The following is a 22,163-nucleotide window of genomic DNA, read 5'->3' as shown; positions in this document are numbered from 1 at the left end:
ATTAATCCCATTTAAAAAGGCTCTGCCCTCATCACCTCTCAAGGACTCCACCTCCTAATACCATTACATTGGGCATTAAGTTTCAACATATGAATCTTAAGAAGACCCAAATATTCAGTCTGTAGCATATACATTATCAAGTGGCAGTGAATGTTACTGAGATTGGGGAGAATACAGGTCTCAATTTCTTGTCGGGTAAAAAAAAAAAAAAAGGCAGACCCAGAGTAAGGTAATGTACTCTGCAAGCAGAAATAGACAAAGGATGTGGAGTAGGGGTAATCATAAGGACACAGAGCAGTTTCTACGGGCGGGGGTGGGGGGTGGGTAGATGTTTTGCTTATTAGAGAATAGCAGGCAGGACAAATTTCAGAGGTTGAGATCTTTTTCCTTGGAGATGGTGTGATTTCAATGAAAACTAGTTTTAAGATGACCCTCAAAACTGGGAACTGAGAAAATAAAGCAATAAAGATGAAGGTTATTGGAGGAGGCAAATAAAGTGTAAAGTCCTGGAAAGTCCTTCTTGCTTTCCCCTTACTACCTTCCATTTTGCGGAAAGAAAGAGGAAGGAGGAGGGAGGGAGGGAGGGAGGGAGGGAGGGAGGGAGGAAGGAAGGAAGGAAGGGAGGTAGGGAGGAAGGAAAAAAGGCATGGGGGACACAAGGTAAAACAAAACAAAAACTCTTTTCCCTCCACCCGCAGCCAGCAGAGAGCGCTGGTGCCACAAGCGACACAACCGCGGAGCCGCTTAGCCTTCTCCTGGTTCTAACCTCCAAGAGCGAGGTACATTGAGGTTGTCCCTGTTGGGAGCCCGTAGTTGACTTGCTGTCGCTGAGCAACAGGAGAGTGGGCGGGATTTGCCATTCGCGTCCGTGCGCGCGACCTACCAGACGGAAGCGGAAGTGTCGGTGGCGCGCGAGTAGGAAGTGGTGATTCCTGGAATAGAGATGGCCGCGCTTGCTCCGCTGCCCCCACTACCCCCTCAGTTTAAGAGCATACAGCATCATCTGAGGACGGCTCAGGAACATGACAAGCGGGACCCTGTGGTGGCTTATTACTGTGAGTCTTTCCGAGTCGCCGTGCCCTTCTTTACCCTCCAGGGTCCACACACCACCCCTTGGTTTTTAAGGCAGGCCCCGCCCCTTCAGCTTTAGACCTGAGCTTTGACCTCTGGCCTGCCAAGGGAACCCAGTGGAGCCCCGCCCTTTCCAGGGTTTACCCCACCTCACCTGCTCTCCGCCCCCTCGCAGGCCCCGGAGAGGTGAAACTTAAAATGCACCGTTGGTGTTCGCCGCCTCTCTAGTATTGTGCTTAAATATTCCTCAACTGGCTACATGGGCTCGTGAGCTAACACGTTGTCTGGAGGTTTTCTGTGTGTACTCAAGAGTCTCCTGTCTCGAAAATAACCTGGATGGTTAAGTAATTGTGTTGAGGCTAAAACGAAGCTGGGTGTCCCAAAGACAGTAATGATGTGTACAGAAGGAAGGTAGACTAATTGAAAACATAGTAATAAGTGCAGGTTAAGTAGGACAACACGCAGGCTCATTAAAAAACTCATAAATGGTGAAATGGAGAGTAGTTGCTACAAAACTAGCACTTGAGTTTGACCATTTGCCCACCAATGAGAATTTTTTGTCTTGACTTCTTTGAATAATACTTGGGTTTGGTAGTATACTATGACTTTGGTTGGTTATGAAAAATACAGTCTACAGTTGGAGAACAGATTAGGTGGTTCAAACTCTTTCCTTTGCAGTAAGTCCAGTAGTTTTATGTAAACTTTGACTGCAAGAGGAACGAGTGACCAAGCAACTGTGATCTTGTGATCTTCTGTAAAGGGTTTTTATCATTGAAAAGCTCAAGATAATGTGTCCTGTGCTGTGAACATTGTAAGGTTTGCTAAAATCTGGTCCGTTGTCTTCCCTGTCATACTCCGGTACCCCGTTTTCATTCCTCAAGTGTACAAGGCCCTTTGAAACCTCCATGTTCTTCAGTACCTTGGAATGTCCGTCTGGTTTTTGTTTTTTTGTTTTTTTGTTTTGTTTCTTTTCACTTGGCAAACTCCTCATGATTCAAGATCTAACTCAAATGTAATCTCTTCTGGAGGCAGTAAGTTGATTATTCTCTAGGCTCTACTTCATTTTGTTCAAATCAGGCGGTGTTGGTTCCATTGTATTTGTTCTTCCAGTTCCTCAAGTAGGGACTGTTAATCGTTTATTCGCCTTTTATTTACTGAGTTTTCTTCCTGTGTATCAGACATTACCAGGCACTGTGGCTACGCTTTCCGCATTCATGGAGCTGGGACACAAGTGGGGGAGAGGGGATTAAACAACAAAATGGGAATATTGTATGGAATATTAGAAGATTTTGAAGAAAAATAAAGCAGGGAAAAAGAGTAGGGAGGACTAGGATTAGGGTGGGGGGTGAGAAGGGCATTTCACCGGTACTTGTGGAATGCTTCACCGAGTTCACGCCTGAGCAAAGACTTGAGTGAAAGGCAGGCTTTGCATCATTGGAAAAGAGTATTCTCAGTAGAGGGAATAACACGCAAAAGTCACGAGGCAGGGGCTTGCTTGAAGGAGGATCGAGGAGCCCATTGTGACTGAAGCGGATGGAGGGAGGAGAAAAGTGATAATGTCTGAGAGGTCATTTCCCACAACAGTGAAGTGGGAACCCTTATTCCTGTCTAAAACTAACCGCTGTTCATGAGCTCTGTGTTTATATACCTTTGTGATAGCCAGGGGCTTTGATTTTCTGTGTCATCATCTTCTCCCTTTTGCTATTTCTCTCAAAATTTGCCCCGTTTCCTTTATTTAAAAAATAAAATAAAATTTTAAAAAAAGCTCTCGCTGTGACATTCTCCTAAAGTTATATAGTTCTGTCTGCCTAACCTCAAAGTTAAGCTTAAAATAGTTGTCTGTGTTGTCTTTACTTTCCTATCTCATAGAGCCTTTTCAGCTCATTGCAGCCTACTTTTCATGCCTTTTATTTCACTGAAACTGCTCTCCGCAGGGCCGTAGACAGACGTTTTCATTGCCAAATCCAAGTGGTACTTAGAAAATATTTTTTGTTATAAAACATGCATATTAAAGAACACATACAATGTGTATACAGTTTAAGGAATAATAAAATGAACACCAAGGTACCCACTGTATTTGAGGTTGTTAGACTTTTTAATTTTTGTCAATCTGATGAGCCATGAAATTCAAGCTAAATTTGCAATTCACTGAGTCTTAATGAGGTTGAGCATCTTTTCATATGTTAATTACCCTTTGTGATTTCCCCTTTGAAATACCTATTTATTGCTTTTGTCCATTTTTTTATTTCAGTGTTTGTCTTTTCTTAAATGTAGATATTACTCTTTTGTTCCATGCACTGCAAATGTCTTCTCCAAGTTCATAGTTTGATTTTTCACTCTATTTATGAAGTCCTTTGATGTTCAAAAGTTCTTAATTTTAAAGTATAGCTAATTTATCACTCTCTTATAATTTATATTCTGATTTTCTAGGACTTGATTTCTTTTCGTCTACCTTCTTTGGGACTTTGGCTTCCTGGATTTACAGATGAGTGTCTCATAAATTCTGGAGAATTCTCTACTATTATCTGTTCAAGTATTCTCTACTGAAATTTTGATTAGACGTGTTGCACTTTTCTCCTTTATTTGTCTCAGTATTTTCATAGTTTGCATCCCTTTGTCTCTCTGTGCTACGTTCTATGTAATTTCTTTAGGTCTGTGGTCACCTCCATATATCCTATTGTATCACCCATTTATTGAGCTTCTATTTTCATTTTTGGATGTTCTCTTTTTTTTTGTTTTTTGTTTTTTGTTTTTAAATCAGCCTGACCATTTCTGATAGTCTTTTGTTACTATATTTTTTAAATACTCGTATTTCTTTAAATGCTTTAAAAATACTTATTTATATTTGCAGTCTCATAATTCCTGTAGCTGCCATATATATGGGTCTGATTTCTGTTGTGTAACAAAAGACTGCTCTTGGTGACTTATTGTGATTTGTGCTCTACACATACCAGCCAGTGTTCTTCAAACTTCAGTATGCAGGAAATTCTACAGGAATCATCTCCCCAATTCTCAGCTTGTTTGCTTCTCTGACAAAGCTCCTTTGATCGGGGTAGCATAGTAGTGTGCTGCTTCTCTTTTCCCACATCCTGTTCAAGTTACTCTTCTACTTTAAAGAGGAAAGGCAAGCTCTCATGTATCATGAGTATTTTTATGGTGTGTTGCCCCGGGAAGGAAGGTGGAAAACCTTCCAGGGTGTCCAGAAAAAAGGGACAATTCAAATTACTGGTGTAGTGAAGTCTCTGTTAATTAAGGTATTCAGGAGAGCATCCTGTCCTTCCCTGTTTTATATGGAAGAAGATCAGGGCAAAGAATAAGCCTTTATTTGAAAATGCAGAGCATGAGAAAGGGTGTCAAAAGCAACATCTTAATTTGGGGAATGAAGACAGAACATTTTATAAGGGGGAAGAGGAGGAATTATCCTTAGATATTAGTAGCCATTGTTTGATCATTTGGGATTTTATCCGGAGGGGCAGAGAGGAACAGTTTGGGACCAGAGTCATGTATGAGAGAGTGTGAAAAGATTTAGCTGTGGGGTCGAGGACAAGGAAGGACCACAGTGGAAAAGTCTCTTTCATAAGTCGCTTACACTTTTAAGTATATCTATTAAGGGTAAAGCCTCATGTTAAAACCAGGCCTGTGTTTCAGTGTTCTGAATTCCCAGAATGTAAGAGTTTTCATGAAATGACCTAACCTTTTCATTTTCTATTCATTATTTTAAAGAATATCATTCCTGATATAAGAGCCAAACACCAAAAGAGAAATGCTGAAGTGGGTAGTCCCTTGTTTCATCTGAAAAATCCCCTCTCCCCCACTTTCATCTGAAACAAGGGACTTAAGGATCTGTGGCTTACTGAAATTTTGGAATTAGAATTCAGATGAGATGAGGCGAATGCAGATGTGGCTTAACATATTTATTCTAATTGGAAAATAATGTCATAATTTTTGAGAAAGTAAGCCTCCACTGGCTGGCTGGTTTGGCATTAACAACAGGTTTTACCGTTAATGTTATATGGCAGACATTCTCAAACTAAATGAGCCTAATCCTCAGCTCTGAGGTATTTTGTTTTTTTCAGAAATACATTAAAAACAAGTGATAAGAGAAAAACATTTAAATTGGTTTTGAGTTTTTTTTGTTGTTGTTGTTTTCTTTGCCAAAGAATGTTGAATAGTGTTTCAGTTTTCCCAATCCTGTCGGTGTCTTTAGAATAATCCTGTCTCAATATCATGAAAGAAAATGATAAATCTTTGTAAGATTTTTTTGTATGCTTCACAGAATTGAGAAAATGAATAACTCTAATGATGGGGTGACAAATCCTTTTCAAGTTTTAAAACAAATTTTAACCTGACCTATATGAAATGTCAGCTAAGAGATAGTATTTGATGATAGGTGATTATATGATTTTTAGCCTATAACCCAGAAGGAAAGGAATTAAAAGAATTCAGTGATTTTGCTGTGATAAAACTTCCATTCTTATCTGCTGCTTTATATGAATGAATTTTCTCTCATGTTAAATTTGTAAAAATGAAAGTGGGAACAGAACCAATTCTGGTTCTGTATGACAATAAATCATATTGATTCCTAGATACACAGTTTAGCTGTGTATAAGATGCGTTTCCAATAAATTTTACCTTCTCTTTTTAATGATTGAAATGTGTAGCATTGATACTGTTTTGATCAATTATGCATTACAATAATCACATAATTTTAACACTTAGAGGAAATCCAGAGGAAAAATTTTAACACTTAGCATCTTATCTCACAGGAAATTTTGATAAGTTCAAACTTCAATTTTTATACATTTTTTGTTGCAGAGAATTACGATAATCAAGTTAGGACTATTGAGCATACAAATACATTCTTTTATAATAAAATTCTATAGGATAAGTAAATGGAAGTATAGGTTAAAAAGTTACAAAATGTATTATTTCTGATGTTTAAAGAAGGAGCTTTGTGTGTTTTAAAATTATATCAAGTTGTTATGATACAGTTGAACGAATGCTATAATTTTTAGATGTATATATATATCTGATGTACAGAAATTACATCTTTTATACTTAAACCTCTGATGAAAAGTGGTAGGTACCAACTTAAAAATGTGTGAAGGGATGTATTTCTATAATCTTAGTGCAAACAATTTTCTAAATTTCTAGAGCAAAGAATTTTTGGTGAGAAAAAAATCAAGATTATTATGCTGAAATACTTGCTGACTGGTAAAGCTCCATACTCTCTTTTACATGCTGCTCCTTACCTGGAATTCCTGACTTCCTCTTAAACTGGCTAGCTTATTCTTACTGATTCAGTACAAATTATACCTTTTGAACTGCTTTCATTACCTCATAAGGATGGTCTGGAAGTTGTTCCAGTGTGCCTCTCATCTTCATTACATTGTATTACATACACCGATTTACCTTTTAATGTTCTGGAGTCTCCTGGAGGACAGGGATTAATATGTTGTTTTCTCTCACCACCTGGCACATAACTGACATTCGTAAATATTTGATAAATGCCATCTCTCTAAATGTTACTAATATTTTACTAGAGTGTAAGCTCTATGAGAATAAGAAGTATGTCTTATGTTGGTGATCTTTGAATCTCTAACTCCTAATATAGTACCTAAGACACTGTGGATGTGTGTAAATTTTGTCTGTTGATTGAATAAATGAACTGTATAGTAAGTATATTAATTTATGGCTTTTAACATGTTCTAATTACAGTGAGAAAATGCAATGGAAAGAATTCCAATGCTCTGTATTTTATAACTTACCCTACTATATTTATAATGAGTTTTAGATTAAGTTGTAGGTTCTCATGTTCTCAGCATGTACCCTTTGCGCCTCCTCCATTTCAGTATTAAATGATTTCCAAAAATGATTTATCCCTGGCCTGAGTGTGAACACTCTAGTGTTTTATCATTTTTTAATTGTTACCTTAATATTTCTATATTTCTTTGTTGTTTGGTCTTTTGTTTTCTTTTTAAATCCGGAATGTATATTAAAGTGCTGTGTATCAATTACTTTTTTTTACTATTTGTGCAAGTGCAGATATGCTTATACTTCTCTGAACTTATTAATGGAGTACGTAATAAAAAAAATAGTAAATGCCCTTCTATTTGAAACACCCCTCCATTCCTGGAAAGAATCCCATTAGTTTTTTTTTTTTTAATTAAACTTTTTATTTTGAGGTAATTGTAAAGCCACATGCATTTGTCAGAAATAAGACAGAAAGATCCTATGCCCTTTACCCTGTGTCTTCCAGTGGGAATAACTTGCAAAACTATACTATAATAGTATGACCAGAATATTGACATTGATAAAATCCACCAATCTTACTCATACCTCCCCAGTTTTATGTTTATTCCTGTGTGTTGTTTAGTTCTAAACAGTTTATCAGGAATAAGTTCCTATATCACCACGGTCAAGATAGAGAACAGTTCCCTAAGAATCCCTTGTTACTCTCTTGTAGCCACACCCATCTTTGTAGCCACACCCATCCCTCCTCAACCCATCGCTGCCCCGTCCCTTAGCAGCCACCAACCGATTCTCCATTTCTAAAATTTTATCATTTAAAAAATACTATATAAATGGAATCATACCTTACATGCCCTTGTGGAGTTGACTTTTTGTCCACTCAGCAAGTAATAATTGCCTCATCTCAGTTCTTGCATGTACCAATACTTTTTTTAATGCTCAGTAGTATTCCATGGTATGTATGTACCAGAGTTTAGCAGTTTAACCATTGAAGGACATTTGGGTTGTGCTATGGTCTGAATGTTTGCCTCCCCTCTCCCCAGTTCATGTTGAAATCCTAACCCCCCAAAAATGGTGGTATTAGTAAGTGAGGCCTTTGGGAGATGATTCGGTAATGGAGCCCTCATGAATGGTATTAGTACTATTAGGAAAGAGAGCCCACGGAGCTCCCTGCCTTCCTAGTGTTTTATTTTATAAGAAACCGGCAAGTTGTTTTCAAACAGATTGACTGCACCATTGTACATTCCACTCAGCAACATGAGTGGTGAGTGAACCAGTTTCTCCACATTATCGCTGGCGTTTTGTGTGTCACTATTTTTTATTTTAGTCGCTCTGATAGATATGTTGATATCATGGGTTTAATTCTTATTTACCTGATGGCTACTGAAATTAACATCTTTTCTTGTGCTTATGTACTATTCTGTATATCACCTTCAGTAAAATGTCTGTTTTTGCCCCTCCCGCTTTTTAACTTTACTTGGTTTTGAGAGTTCTTAATATATTGTAGTTACAAGTTCTTGTTTTGCAAATATTTTCCCCCAGTCTGTAGCTTCTCTCTGTCTTTATAACAGGGTGTCACAAAGGTTTGATTTTGGGAGTACCCAGTTTATCAGTTTTTCTTATATCATGCTATTGCTATCAACTCTGTTTTAGCATGTATTTTTCTTAATGTCCTAGTCTATTTTTTCTGTTTTTCTCCTGCAAGAAGAGTTCCTAAGTAATACTGATTCAGTCTTTTTTTTAAGTGTTATCATTGTCAGATTTTTAGTAATGATGTCATGTTAGCTTCCTAAATATTGTTAAGAAGGTTCTCATATCTGATCTGGATTAAAACACAGATTTATCTCTTTTTTTTAGATTAAAGAAAAGTAATTGATAAAGCAGAACTTTGTGCTTTTGCAGGGGGGAATTATTTTACATATTTACCAATTTCTTCGATTTGAAATATTTTTGACCTAGTATTGATATATTAAATAAAGTTTTCTGGAATTATCTCCGATTTCTGTCAGATTTGAAAATTTATTAGCTAGAAATTAGGAATTTTTTGAGATTCATTAGAGAGCACCAGCTGGGGGAGGGGCGGGGGAGAAAGAGAGAAGCAGACTCCCCACAACCCTGAGATCAGGACCTGAGCCAAAATCAAGAGTTGGATACCTAACCGTCTGAGCCACCCAGGTGCCCCAAATTACAAATTTAGCCTTTTCTCGCTTCCCTCATCTCTCTCACAGTCAGTCATTAAATTTTTAAACTTTTACTTACCTCCTCAGTTTCTTTGGTAGATCATGCCCTCATCTTACACCTAAACTACTGACAGGTCTTCCTAGTTTCTACTTCAAACAAGTAATCCCTTTAGCCACCAGAAAGATCTGCTTTAAGTGCTTAGTTTAAAAAGAAAAAAAAAGTAAAAGAATGATAGAGTTGACTGGAAACATTTAGAAATTCTGTATGACACAAACAGTACAATTAATTTAAAAAACATTGCAAAGGAAAAATATTTCCAGTAGATGAGACAGAGGCCTGTCATCCGGATATATAAAATATTCATACAAAACTATTTTATAAAAACTGAAATCCCCATAGATAAATGGACAAAGAGCATGTATGTGTAACTACCAAAGGAGGGAATGCTAATTATTAACATACAGTTTAATTTAGTAATGTAAATTAAAATTTTTTTGGCTGTAAAATTGTAACTCAGTGCAAATGAATATATGGTGAAATCGCCATTGACAAGGCTGTGTGAATTGGTACAAAGTTTTGGAAACCATTTTGGCAAAATGAATGGAATTGTAAAAATATCTCTAATTCAGTAATACTAGTTTTGGAAAGTTTGTGCTTAGGAAATAATCACAGATATACTGAGAGCATTATGTGGAGTCCTCTGGATGATTATTTATACATTTGTGAAAAATGCAAAACAACCAAAATATATGTCAATGTGGAAATGGTTAATTAAATTATCTTAATCTGCTGGGTGGAAAGTGATATAATCAGTTAAGAATTACAAAGCATCTTTTGTAACATGGGAAGAAGTTTATATGAAAATGCAGGATATAAAATTTATAATATGAATTGAACTTCTTAATGTGTATATACTTGGAGAAAAAGATTGTGGCTTTTAGGTTCATGGATACTGTTTCTTTTGATTGTTTTTTATTTTCTGTTCTATAAGTGAACATGTTCCATACCATAAAAAATTTAAAAACAAAAGCTTTATTAAGGACAGATTCATTTTTAAAAGCCACCTATAATAGCTCCATATAAGTGCCCTTAGTGATTTGAACTCTGAATCATCTTTAGCAGTTCTGATCAAGCTGAATTTTATTCTGTTCTGAAACCTCTCTCATTTTCTCTTGTCTTCAAGCCTTCCAACATTGTATTCCTCTGCCTTGACAACTTTCCGTCTCCACCACCCCACTCCACCTTATCCTTAGGCACCAGCTTGAATGCCACTTTTTCAGGGAGGCCTTCTCCTAAACTTCCCAAAGGTGCTTCTTTTCTCTGTCCTCATTGTGTCTTGTAAGGCTACCTTAATTGCTTTTCATTTATCTGTTATCTCTTCCAGGGTTTAAACTTCAGGCTTGTACCCTTCTGGGTGCTTTTTATGTATTTACTGTGCCACGTAGTGCTAGGCCACTAGAGATACTTACATAATAAAGAAAAGGTGCTCAAAAAAAAGTTTGTTAAATTGACCTGTATTTTAAGGCAACAGTGGTCCCTAGAGGGAACTATGGCCACATAGATGTCACTGAATAAAGAAGCCAGACAACTAACATTCATGAGTTCTTGGCATTTGTAACAACACTTTCTTTCAGGATATCTGATTTGAACCCCACAGTCATCCTGGTTCTTCTCTTAGGAAGTGATGGAACCAGGAACTGAATGGCAAATGCTAGATGAGAAATAACTTATGGAAAATTGTTGATGGTAGGTAGTAATTAGAAAACCAATTGTGGAGTGAGTGAGGGTAAAGGGCTTAGTCAAACTGATGAAACATGAAAGGGGGGCAGAAAGACAGTGCAGTAATCTGGGAGATTTCTAATAAATGAAGAGTAGAAATGGAGGACAGGCTTGATGTTATTAACATAACTCTGAGCATCATGTGTCTCTTTTTTTTTCCTTTAATGAAGCCAGAAAATTTTTGAGTCTCTACCAAATGTGGACACTGTATGATACATGTTTTGATTCTGTCAGGTTTGGTGGTGTAGGTAAAGCTAAACCCATAAAGATTACTTCCTTTGAAATTTGGTTAAGTAACTAAACATAGTTTCAAGTGTGATTTTTCAAAGTTTCCTCTAGGGGGTGACAGTGTATAATTAACAGACTTCGAATGAAAGTGTGTAAGTGCTCTTTGAGAGTCATTTGTTTGTATGATCACTGGAAAATTAAATACAGTCGTTCAGGAAGTTGCAAATAGGTATGGCCATTTCAATTCTGAGATGTTACAGGACCTACAGTGTAAAATTTTAATTTAATTTAAAGGCTAAATAATAATGGATTTTTTTAATTGATGTGTTAAGTCAGATGGACTTTAGGATTAATAATCAGTTGCCTATTATTTTTTCTGTTGTTAATGACACTGAAATTGGCTCTTTTAAAGCCAGTGAGACAAACTTAACTAAACCTATAAAAGATAAGCAATTTTTCCCCATTTTTATTGATTTCTGAATCTCTGTGATTAATTGAAGCCCATAGTCCTGCTGTCTAAGTACTTATTTTTTATTATAGGCTGACTCAGGATACTTTACTGTAGCAATGACAGGTTAATAATGAAAACACAGAGTTGGACACCTGACTTATCCATTAACATTCCATTTATTTACCTTATGTTTGTTTTTGCAGACATGCTGCAAACATGAGATTTACTTTGTAAAAAATGGTCATTTTAATAGTTACTCCTTTTTTTGAGTAAAGTAAATCAGTTTTTAGACTCTCAGCCTATCCCTAAGGTAGAAGGGACAGGGTCAGTGGTGTCAAGTAATTCGTCCTTCACTGTTACTGTCTTTCTTTGGCACCCATGCAAGTTTAAAGCGTCTTTGGTAAGGTTCATTTTTTATGACAATTATGTTTGATGTTCAAAGTGAAAACTGACTCTTTAGCAGCATGTTATTATATAAGAGGTTTCATTGCTTAAGTTCCTGCTTTCGTTTAGTCCGTCATTTATTTTTCTGTAGCTTGTCAAGGTTTTTTGGTTGTTAGATATTTTTTAACCTTTAACTGTTTCTCTTTGGGAGCACTTTGGATTCTATTGTGCCTCCACTATGGACTTATTAGATATTCCTCTTTGTTTTATTTTTTTAGTGGTTGCTTTAGCGTTCACGTTAACTTAGTCTACTATCATATAATACACCATCTCACATGCAAGGTAAAAACTTTACTTTCTTTTCCCTTCCCCTGTCCTTTGGCTATTGTTGTCATACATTTTACTTATAAATATGTCATAAGCCCTAACCGACATTTTAATTTCTTTAGTTGTCATTTTTTAAAGAGATTTATAAAACGACGAAATGAAATTTTGAAATATTTTCCCACATAATTACCATTCTGAGCACTCAATACTCCTCTCCCTACATCCAGCTTTTAAATCTGGCATCATTTTCTTTCCTGTTGAAGAGCTTTACCATTTCTTATACAGGCTTGCTGCCAGTGAATTCTGTCAGTTTCTATTGTGTGAAACAAGCTTTTATTTCATATTTATTTTTGATAGTTTTGCTGGGTAAGTAATTTTAATTTTTCTGTTTATATTTTTCTTCGGCGCTTTTTTTTTTCTTTTTTTTTTTTTTTTTTTTTTTTTGGCCATACCTCTCCACCTCTCCTCTTTGGGGAATCCAGTTACACATATTTTCGAACACTTGGTATTTTTTCCTAACTCACTGAGACCCTGATTTTCTATTTCTTTTTCTTTTCGATCCTTTTTTCCCTGTTTTGAGTAGTTTCTGTTGCTACGTTCTGAAGTTCACTTAATCTTTCTTTTGTGGTGTCTAAACTGCTATCAATCCTGTCCAGTAAATTTTTCATTTCAGATATTTTTTATCTCCAGACGTTTCATTTGTGTTCCTTTGTGCATGTTTTGTTTCTCTCATTTTATTCATGGTTTCCATTAAATACTTCATCATGATTTCCCAGTAATTTAATGTCAGTGCTCTTTCTGTTATTTTGTTATTGTTCAATCTTAATTGGGCTGTTCACATTCTCCTGCTTATTGCCATCTGTAGTAATTTTTGATTGGTTGCAGGACATAGTGAAGTTTAAGTTCTTGAATGTCCTGGATATTATGGCCTTTGAACAGATTTGATTTGGCCAACAATTAAGTTAGTTGCAGTTAAGTGTGATATGTTTGTGTCTTATTTTGTTTGGTTTTTGTTCGGGGGCAAGTCTAAAGTAGCTCTAAGGACAGGATAATCCTACTAAAGCATACCGTACCATTTGGGGTCTCTACTAAATATCTTCGGTAAGGATTTAGGACTCTTCACCCTGGTCAGAACTTGAATGCATCTCAGCTTTGGCGATGGTCCACAGCTCACAGCTTTCACTCACTCTTTGTCTGACTTTGTAGAGCTCTCATCTACATGTGCATCTTGTAGTATTCAGTTTAGCCTCAAGTTTATCCCTGTACAGATTTCTGGGATTCTTTTCTGCATGGCTTCTCTTCTACAGAACTGTGCCCCTCCATTTACAGCTGCTTCAGTAGTCCTGAGCTTTAGTCTGTTTCCTCAACTCTGCTAGAGTGTATTCTGCTTGAGGCTCCCCCTCCCCGTTCCTTAGTTTAGAATGTGCCTCCCGGAAGAATGCTGGACTAATCATTGGTGGAGTCATCTCATTTGTTTGTTTCTCCAGGTGTCATGGTCTTCCCATCTATTTCTGTTTGTGAAAAAGTGGTTCATATATTTTGTCTAGTTTTTTGTTGTTTATCATGGAATGTCAAGTCTAGTTACTGCATCGTGGCCATCTGATCTCATTTTAGTAATCAAGTAGTAACTTAGCTTTTGCTCTGTACCAGCACAATCTTTTAGTAAGAACTCAAGAATAGCTCACTTTTTCTTAAAGCTACTATATTATGACAGGAGCTCCAAAAATATTTGTTTAATGAAGGAATGAGCAAAGTAAATACCCTTTATTAGTAGATACTCATTCATACTTTCCTTTTTATCTTTGACTCAGAAGTCCCTTCACAAAAGCTAATACTAACCATATAGCAGGTATTTACAATATACTTATGAATAGAGTAGTATATTCAGTTCTGTTTATTGGAATAAAATCTTTTAAACATCAGTATAAATCATAATGATTCCTATTTGAGCGCCATGTTTATTTAACCTGTCAAAGCATCACTCTTCATAATTGCTTTTACATATCTTTTTTTGTGTGTTTATATCATGCATTTCATAGTTTTATATTTCTTATGTATAAGCAAGGATGTGTTAGAATGTTAATGTTTAGATTGTATGGAACTTTGAATTACACATACCTTCAGGATTAGTAAATGTTTATCTCTTAAATGCTTCACATTAAATTCAAGTTAGGTTGGAAAGTATTTAATCCTTTTGCAAATGTGCCTCATTACTCATCTTCAAATAATATTTATTCATAAAAATAAACACATTTCCTTGATGAAATAAATCAAATATATTTTCTTATAGATGATTTTAGCTACATATTTATTCTGTTTTAGTAGGTAATTTTCCATGTTAGACATTAATTTTTCATCATCCTGCTGCTGCTACAATGAATTACTTGTCTTGAGCTCTATATGAAAGTGATTCCTTTTTCCATCCTTTATGGCAAAAAGATCTTCTGGTGTACTTATTAATTTTCACAAGTAGATTTAAGGTCTTTTTGCTTTTATTAATATTAAAAAATGTATCACAAGATAATTTTCTGCATTTAAGAAGTAAACTGCATGAGATATTCAAAAATGTTAAAGCCAGGCCAGTTTTATCCTAAATATTTCCAATTCTGAGGTGATTCTTCCCAGTTCTTCAATTAAAGGTGTTTTTATGTAATAATGTCCTTGTAATTGCAAAGACTTAAATATGCATGTAAACCAAGAAAGAAAATGCATGCCGGTGAAACCAATTAACTATATCATCATTACATTGTATTTCAGGTAACAACCATCTGTGTTAAGGTTAACTTTTAAAGGACAGGAGCTGATACTTGTTTTTATTTGTGTTGTGAGGGAGGATGATAATGGCTGTGGTGATATGAATTGGGAATAATTTGACTTTTGCTTCAAAGGAGATATAGATGTTCTCCATTTTTATTGTAAACAACAGAAGTAGTTAAAAATAATAAACTAGAAACTAGAGAATTGTACTTTTTACATATGAATAAGTCACTTAAATCGCTTTCTCATGATAACAAGAGAACTGCCCAATTAATTTCTGCATGTTTGCTTAATGGTTAAGTCCCAGATAGAGGGCTGCCACCGATAGATGGCTGCCATCGAAGCCAATGTGAACCTAAAAATCAACCTCATTTTTTCAACCTATCTATGCTGAATAGCCATTTATCCCCAAAGTGGGTTCACCAACTACACTCTACAACCTACACTTCATGGATTGTAGGATTCATACAGTATTCACTACTCTGTTAGGAAGATAGGAGAAAGACCTCCTAGGAAGATGAAACTGTACTTTATTTCCTCACATTATCATGATATTCTGTTGGCCAATAGTATATATATAGGTAGTGAATAAATTAACGTCCGTTAAGTTTTCTGTGCATGTTTTTGGGTGGGGTGGTTATTAAAAGAGATTGACATATGTTTAAAATAGTCATTTGGGAGGTTGGGAAGGCAAGTATTAAGCTCATTTGAGGTTGATAATTATATTTATAATGGTGCTCATCTGCCAGTGGTCTCTATTGTTCATATATAGGCATAAAGAGGATAGTTGGGTTTAAATATGAGTGTCCTTTTGCCATAAGACTATAGTAAAAAAATTAAGGGGTAGAAGGAGCTAGGGCAGTAAAGTTGTAGAAAAACACAAAATCAAAGCTGGTTGCAGAGAGAAGTTAAAGGAGAAAACTGTAATGAAGAAATAGACACCAGTGAACTGGCCACCTGTTTTAACAGGCATAGTTTCAAGTTGGAAGAAATGGAAATTGTGTTTAGAGTTGGTGCGTAATATATTGATTTTGGAAGTACAGCCATTTGACATTGTAATTTAATTATGGAGTGAGTGGCTTGTATGGGAGAGTACATATAATTATTAGAGTCAATAAGAATTGAGAACATAGTTCTGTGTATTAGGATTAGATTTGCTTTCTTATTGCTGAAAATCTAAAATAAAAATAGCTAAGTTAGATAAGGACTCACTCCCTCAAAATCTGATGTTGTCAGTACCCAACGTGTGTCAATACCATGAAGTCATCAGGGACCCAAACACTTTCCAATTTCAAATCTACAAGCCAACACATGATTACCATTTCCAAGGTTGCCTTGTGGTCTAAGATGTCTACTAGTGTTTCAGTCATACCATTTCTCTTTTAGGCAGCAGGAAGAAGAGGGAAAGGGTCAGTAGGATCTTTCCCCTCCTGTCATTTCCCCTTTAAGATTACTTCCAGAATTCTCTCCCAACAACTTCTGACAACATAGCATCAGTCTTAGTTGAATGGCCATATGTGGCTTTGAAGAATACGGGGAAATGTACTATTTGACTAGGTACATTACAACCCCCCTTAATAATGTAGGGGTCTCATTAGCAAAAAAGGTAGGAAGAAAGAATGTGGGCAGGCAGTTAGTAGTCTCTGCCACAAGTATTGATTATCCATGTGAACAGCCAAATTTTCAAGATGATGGAAGGACCTTGAGGTCCTTGGTCAATTACAGGCATTAATAAGATCACGTGGAAGAAAGGGGCTTGAGCTTTAGGTCAGACATTGAGAGAATACTGTAAGTAGCAGTGGGATGCAATGAAAAAAAAAAACAGTCATACTTGCCAATCCTGACATAGGAAGAATTATGTAAGAGAATTTCTTCAAGTGACACCTAGGGTTTAGTTAAGACAAAGAGGGAGAGGAATCTCGGGAGATACAGGGGATGGTTGCTGATTATAAAGCAGTAATTCTATGTATTATGGTAAAAGAATGGGGCCCTGTGGAAGAGGTATGGACTAGATTGGGGTAAGAAAATATAGTTGAGGGGAGTAAGGGTGTAATGAGTAATGATTCTTAACCTTATGATCTCCTATCCATATGAGTTAAATTAATCTCTAATATATTATGTAAGATGCATATTTATATATTGATGTACAAATACTATATTCTAAAAATACTGCATGTATTATTAAAGATACAGAAACAGAAATTTTTAAAGAATGATGAAAAATTATCAGTAGAAATGCTAAGATTTTCTTTCCCACACTCTAGCCAGTCCCTGGGATCCTGTAGGTCCCAAAGGCCGCAGTTTCAATATAGCATAGGGTAGGGACTCTGATAGGGGAAATATGAGTAACCTGGCATGGAATTGATCCCTACTCTCAAGCAGAAGCCTTCCTCTTAAAAATAAGATCAAGAATGCATAAAATTCTTGGTAAAATTTTGGTAATACAGTAAGACATAGCAAGATTAAATCTGGAGGAAGATAAAGCATATTATCAGTGGAGATACTGTCATGTGCTAGAGATGGCATTTGATCTATGATCTCAGCAAATCAAACAGCCAGGAAACATAAAAAGTAAAAATATGCAGGGGCACTGGTGGCTCAGATGGTTAAGCATCAGATTCTTGATTTCAGCTCAGGTCATGATCTCAGGGTCTTGGGATCGAGCCCCGCCTTGGGTTCCACGCTCAGTGCATAGTTTGCTTGTCCCCCTCCCCACCCCACCCCACCCCCGCTTTTTCCCGCACTTGCACGTGCGCACTCCCTTTTTTCTCTCAAATAGTCTTTTAAGAAAATAAAAATTTATTAAAGAGGGAACCACAAAATCATTAGAGAAAGGAAGGATCATTTATTAAGTGTATTTGAAATAGGTGCCAGTAACTTGTGGAGGAGAGCAAATGCAAGTTAAAGAGTTAAATTTGAAAATTAAAACCATAGGAAAAACTAGAAAAATCACGTAACTGAGTATCTGGTCCCTTGGAGATAAAAGAACTTTCCCAAGCTTAGAATTTACACCAGGTGGGGGGGGGGGGGGAGGAAATAATAGCTTTGAGTACACAAATATTTCAAGTCTCTGTGTTTTAAAACAGATTCAGAAATTGAAAGATGGCATATTTGCAACCAGTATGTTTGTTTTCCAAAGAGTTCATGTGATGCACTATAGAAGAAGAAATGCAACAAAAACACTGGGAGAGAAACCTGAACAGCTCACAAAGAGGAAGTGTTGGGGAGTTCAGTCACAGTTCTAAGAAGAAAAGGACCTAAGACAGGCACAGATCTTGAACAGCTCAAAAGAGGGGACTGGTCTAAAAGGAGAGGGTGTTCAACCATGCTTTAAGAGGTGTGGGGGGATGGGGAGGTGGGGAGAGATGATTAAAACCTTATAGACAGATGGGTAAAGGACCTAGCCATGTTGCTAAAAAAATATGACTGGTTAAAAAAAAAAAAAGAAAGAAAAAGAAAATTTGGTCACATTTGTTATCAAAGCAGGAGACATTTAAAATGAGTGGGTTTTTTTGTTTTTCAAATTAGAATCTGGTTTTGGGTCAAAGTGATACCCTGTGCTGGCTGGTATGCAGAGAAAACAGAAGCACTGTGCTTTTTATACTGTTTGGCAATGTAAATCTGTACAGTACTTTTGGAACTCCCATTTTTTTTCTCTTGTTAATGACTAGATGGCTCAAACCCTGAAATTTGATATGTGAAAATAAATACATTAATAAATTAAACATCAAACTCTGTAATATGAGATAGTCCTAAAAGCCTAAGTATTAAAAAGTAGTATCTTCAGATAAAGCTTTTAAAATTAAAAACACAATAAATAACTGTGTATCATGTGTATCTTAATACATTTTTAAAGAAGATACCATCGAGTAGGCATAATTGAATTGGAAATCTTGAGAGTAACTAGCAGATACCAAGCTATGTTATAAAGCTCTAGTAAATAAAGCAGTGATAGGCCAGTAGACTAATGAAGCAGGATAGACAATATACAGAATTGGACCCTTTTATCCCATGGAAGCTTAATATATGATAATGAATGATAAAAGTGGCATTTATATCAGTGGGGCAGAATGAGCTATTCTTTCATTCATGTATTTATCTATTCAGAGAATGTTTATCGAAGGCCAAGCACTATCCTACATGCCAAGGGTACATCAGCAAACCAAATAGACTAAAATCGCCATCATCACAGAGTTTAAATTCGAGTTGGAGTAGAAATGGTGGATAAATAAGTAGAAGATGATTACTTGCTGAGAGAAAAGTAAAGCAGAGAAGGGGGATAGTGTTCACAAGATTTCATTTGAGGGGAAAAACACTATATCCTTCCTTTATACTGTGTAGAGTAAACTACCACAAGGCAATCTGTTGAAAAGCAAACAACCCAATAGAAAATTTGGCAGATGGGGCACCTGGGTGGCTTAGTCGTTAAGTGTCTACCTTCGGCTCAGGTCATGATCCCAGGATCCTGGAATTGAGCCCCACATTGGGCTCTTTGTTCAGTGGGAAGGCTGCTTCTCCCTCCCCTGCTCCCCTGTTTGTGTTCCCTCTTTCACTGTGTCTCTCTCTGTCAAATAAATAAATAAAATATTTTAAAAAAAATTTGGCAGATTTTTTCTTTTATTTTCATAGCTACTCCTAATTCATTATGGTGGATGTAGAGCTATCCAGTAAATATACAGTACATTTTTAGTAGTGAAAATGAAATATCACGTAAAATCTTGACACTGATAAGTTTAATAATACCAGTTTTTTGTTTCTTTGTTTTGTGGGTTTGGAGAAATGGTGCTTGCATATGTTGGAGATATAACTGCATATTGGTAATCTGTTTTGGAGGACAGTTTAAGAGTAGCTCTCAAAAGTGAAAAAGATACACATACTATGACCCGGGTATTCCATTTCTTGGTATTTGCCTCTGGGAACTCTTGAATGCATGCACAAGAAGGTATGGTAACACAACAAGATTTGTAGTAATGAACACCTGGGAACTACCTAAATGTGCTTTCATTAGAATGATGTGTCCATAGCGCTGTCGCAGATTTCCAGGACATATTTGGAGAATGTAAGAGTAAATTACAGGTGGTATGTACACATCAGTGGTGGTAACAATTACCACCCGACCTTTCACAGCTCCTGTCACCGGAAGAGCTATTAGGATCATGGTGTCACAGAGGTTTTTTTTAGGTTTAGCCTTCTCTCAATGTTTTTATTAACTTTTTTTAAAAGGGTATATATAGTATATATAAAAATAACTAAAATAGTTCTCCCTGTTAGCCTCAGCTCGAGTATGTTTCCCAGTCTTCTAGCTCATATTACATATTTTATCAGTATCACTTTCAGGCACTGGTAAGTGCTCTTGTACATGTCGTTTTTCTGATTGCCTTAACTTGCCAGTTAAGGTCTTTTTGACAGTTTAGGTTCTGGTCTTTTCTCTTTTTTTCTTTCTGCCAAAAGAGAAGGCCTTACTTCTTGATTAAAAAAAAAAAATTGCTATTATCATGAGTCTGTTTCATTCTTTGGATAATATTTGTGTGTTCTTTATTTTTGTAAATAAGATCCATAGTAAATCAAAGTTTTATTTTTAAATTCACTTAAATAATTTGTTAGAACATGTATTTTAAACATTCAGTAATGGAAATTGTTCAAGTCATCTCTTTTTTTTTTTTTAGGTCGTTTATATGCAATGCAAACTGGAATGAAGATTGATAGTAAAACTCCTGACTGTCGTAAATTTTTATCAAAGCTAATGGATCAGTTAGAAGCTGTAAGTTAAACACTGATCATTTATTTTCTGATTAATGTTTTAAGTGCCACTTTATTATATTTGTGTATGTGTATTTTGCCATTTTAGTTCTTCCTCTTGGCAGCCATCAAGCAATGTCATACAGCTGAGGAAAAACTAGACACCATTTTTTTTTTAATATTTTATTCCTTTATTTGGCACAGAGAGAGAGAGCACAAGCAGGGGGAGTAGCAGGCAGAGAGAGAGGGAGAAGCAGGCTCCCTGCCGAGCAGGGAGCCCGACGTGGGGCTCTGTGCCAGGACCCTGGGATCGTGACCTGAGCCGAAGGCAGATGCTCAACTGACTGAGCCACCCAGGTGCCCCGACACAATTTTTTCATTTACATCTTACTGCTAAGGGAGTTGTAAGCATAAGTTAAAGTAGATATCAGTGTCTTTGCATATACCACTATATCTTATTATTATAGATGTTATTATAGATGACCTTTGAGTCATTCTTTCATAAGTGACAAACCCTTTCTAATCTACTTCATACAGTCACACAGATGACTGATTTGGGAATTCTTAAATAGCTCTTACAATAATGAAATGGGCTACTTATTTAGTGAAAGGGACAGCGAAGGAAATGGTATCAGTTGCCTATAGTCTCTTTGTCTCACTCTTGGTACCAGGACAAGATAATTTTATGGTCTAGGCATTCTTCCCTGCTAGCAGAAATGTCGTAAGTGATTAATATATGAGTCACCTTCTTGAACCATGATATAATTTCACAGGTTATATAGAGGCAGCAATCCAGAGAAAATTGAATGGGCTGGATTGGGTGTTAGTGCAGGAAGGCACGGGTAGCCATAGTAATACAACTTAATAATCAGGACTCTACCCTGTCCTCCCCTGCCCAGCTGTTCTGGTTTTTCTTTTAACAATGTCAGGGTCTACTCCCCATTAATTTATTTCTTCAGAGGCTGTTATATTAATAGCTGCAGCTTTTTGTTTAATTAGTTATGTGACCTGCTCAAGAGAATTAGAAACCTAAATATTTGACTAGTTGCATTATTTTGTGTAGAGAGACAGAATTTTAGATACATTAAAAATCAAAACATTTGTAATAGCCCAGAGGTTTTATAAATGTTGAAAGTTACTCCGATCAAAACCTAGTTACATTAAACAGCCATGGGCTGTAGGGCTCTAAGTTGTTCCGGGTATCTGGCCTTCTGACCCAGAGTCCCTGTCACTGCTGCTATTAACCACCCATTGGACCTAGTGGCACCACTGATAGGAATCCAGCTGCCCTTGAAGCCTGTCTGTCCTTCCACTTCTAACATGGTTTCTGTAGGTACAGGAAGTATTTGAGTATTCTTTTTTTGGAAGGTTGGTTAGGGGGTAAGAGAAGGAATGTGTCTCACACATAGCAATACATTTATAAAATCATATTGCTAACAGACTTTGTATAGAATATATCTATGAATTTCACAATATAACAGTAATAACTAAAATA

General features: G+C 36.3%; 1 protein-coding gene across 2 annotated transcripts in view; it reads left to right on the top strand.

The window, feature by feature from the left end:
• Window positions 1-903: 903 nt before the first annotated feature.
• Window positions 904-22,163, top strand: part of VTA1 (vesicle trafficking 1) — a 62,903-nt gene continuing 41,643 nt past the window's right edge. For both annotated transcript variants that reach the window (XM_027602881.1, XM_027602880.1), the window contains exons 1-2: window positions 904-1,055; window positions 20,596-20,690. In XM_027602881.1, coding sequence (XP_027458682.1) covers window positions 944-1,055; window positions 20,596-20,690 — 207 coding nt within the window. In that variant the 5' untranslated portion in view covers window positions 904-943. The remainder of the gene's footprint in view (window positions 1,056-20,595; window positions 20,691-22,163) is intronic.

The sequence above is a fragment of the Zalophus californianus genome, chromosome 7, assembly GCF_009762305.2.
Source record: "Zalophus californianus isolate mZalCal1 chromosome 7, mZalCal1.pri.v2, whole genome shotgun sequence".
Taxonomy (NCBI): domain Eukaryota; kingdom Metazoa; phylum Chordata; class Mammalia; order Carnivora; family Otariidae; genus Zalophus; species Zalophus californianus.
This window is presented reverse-complemented; position numbering and strand designations above follow the sequence as displayed.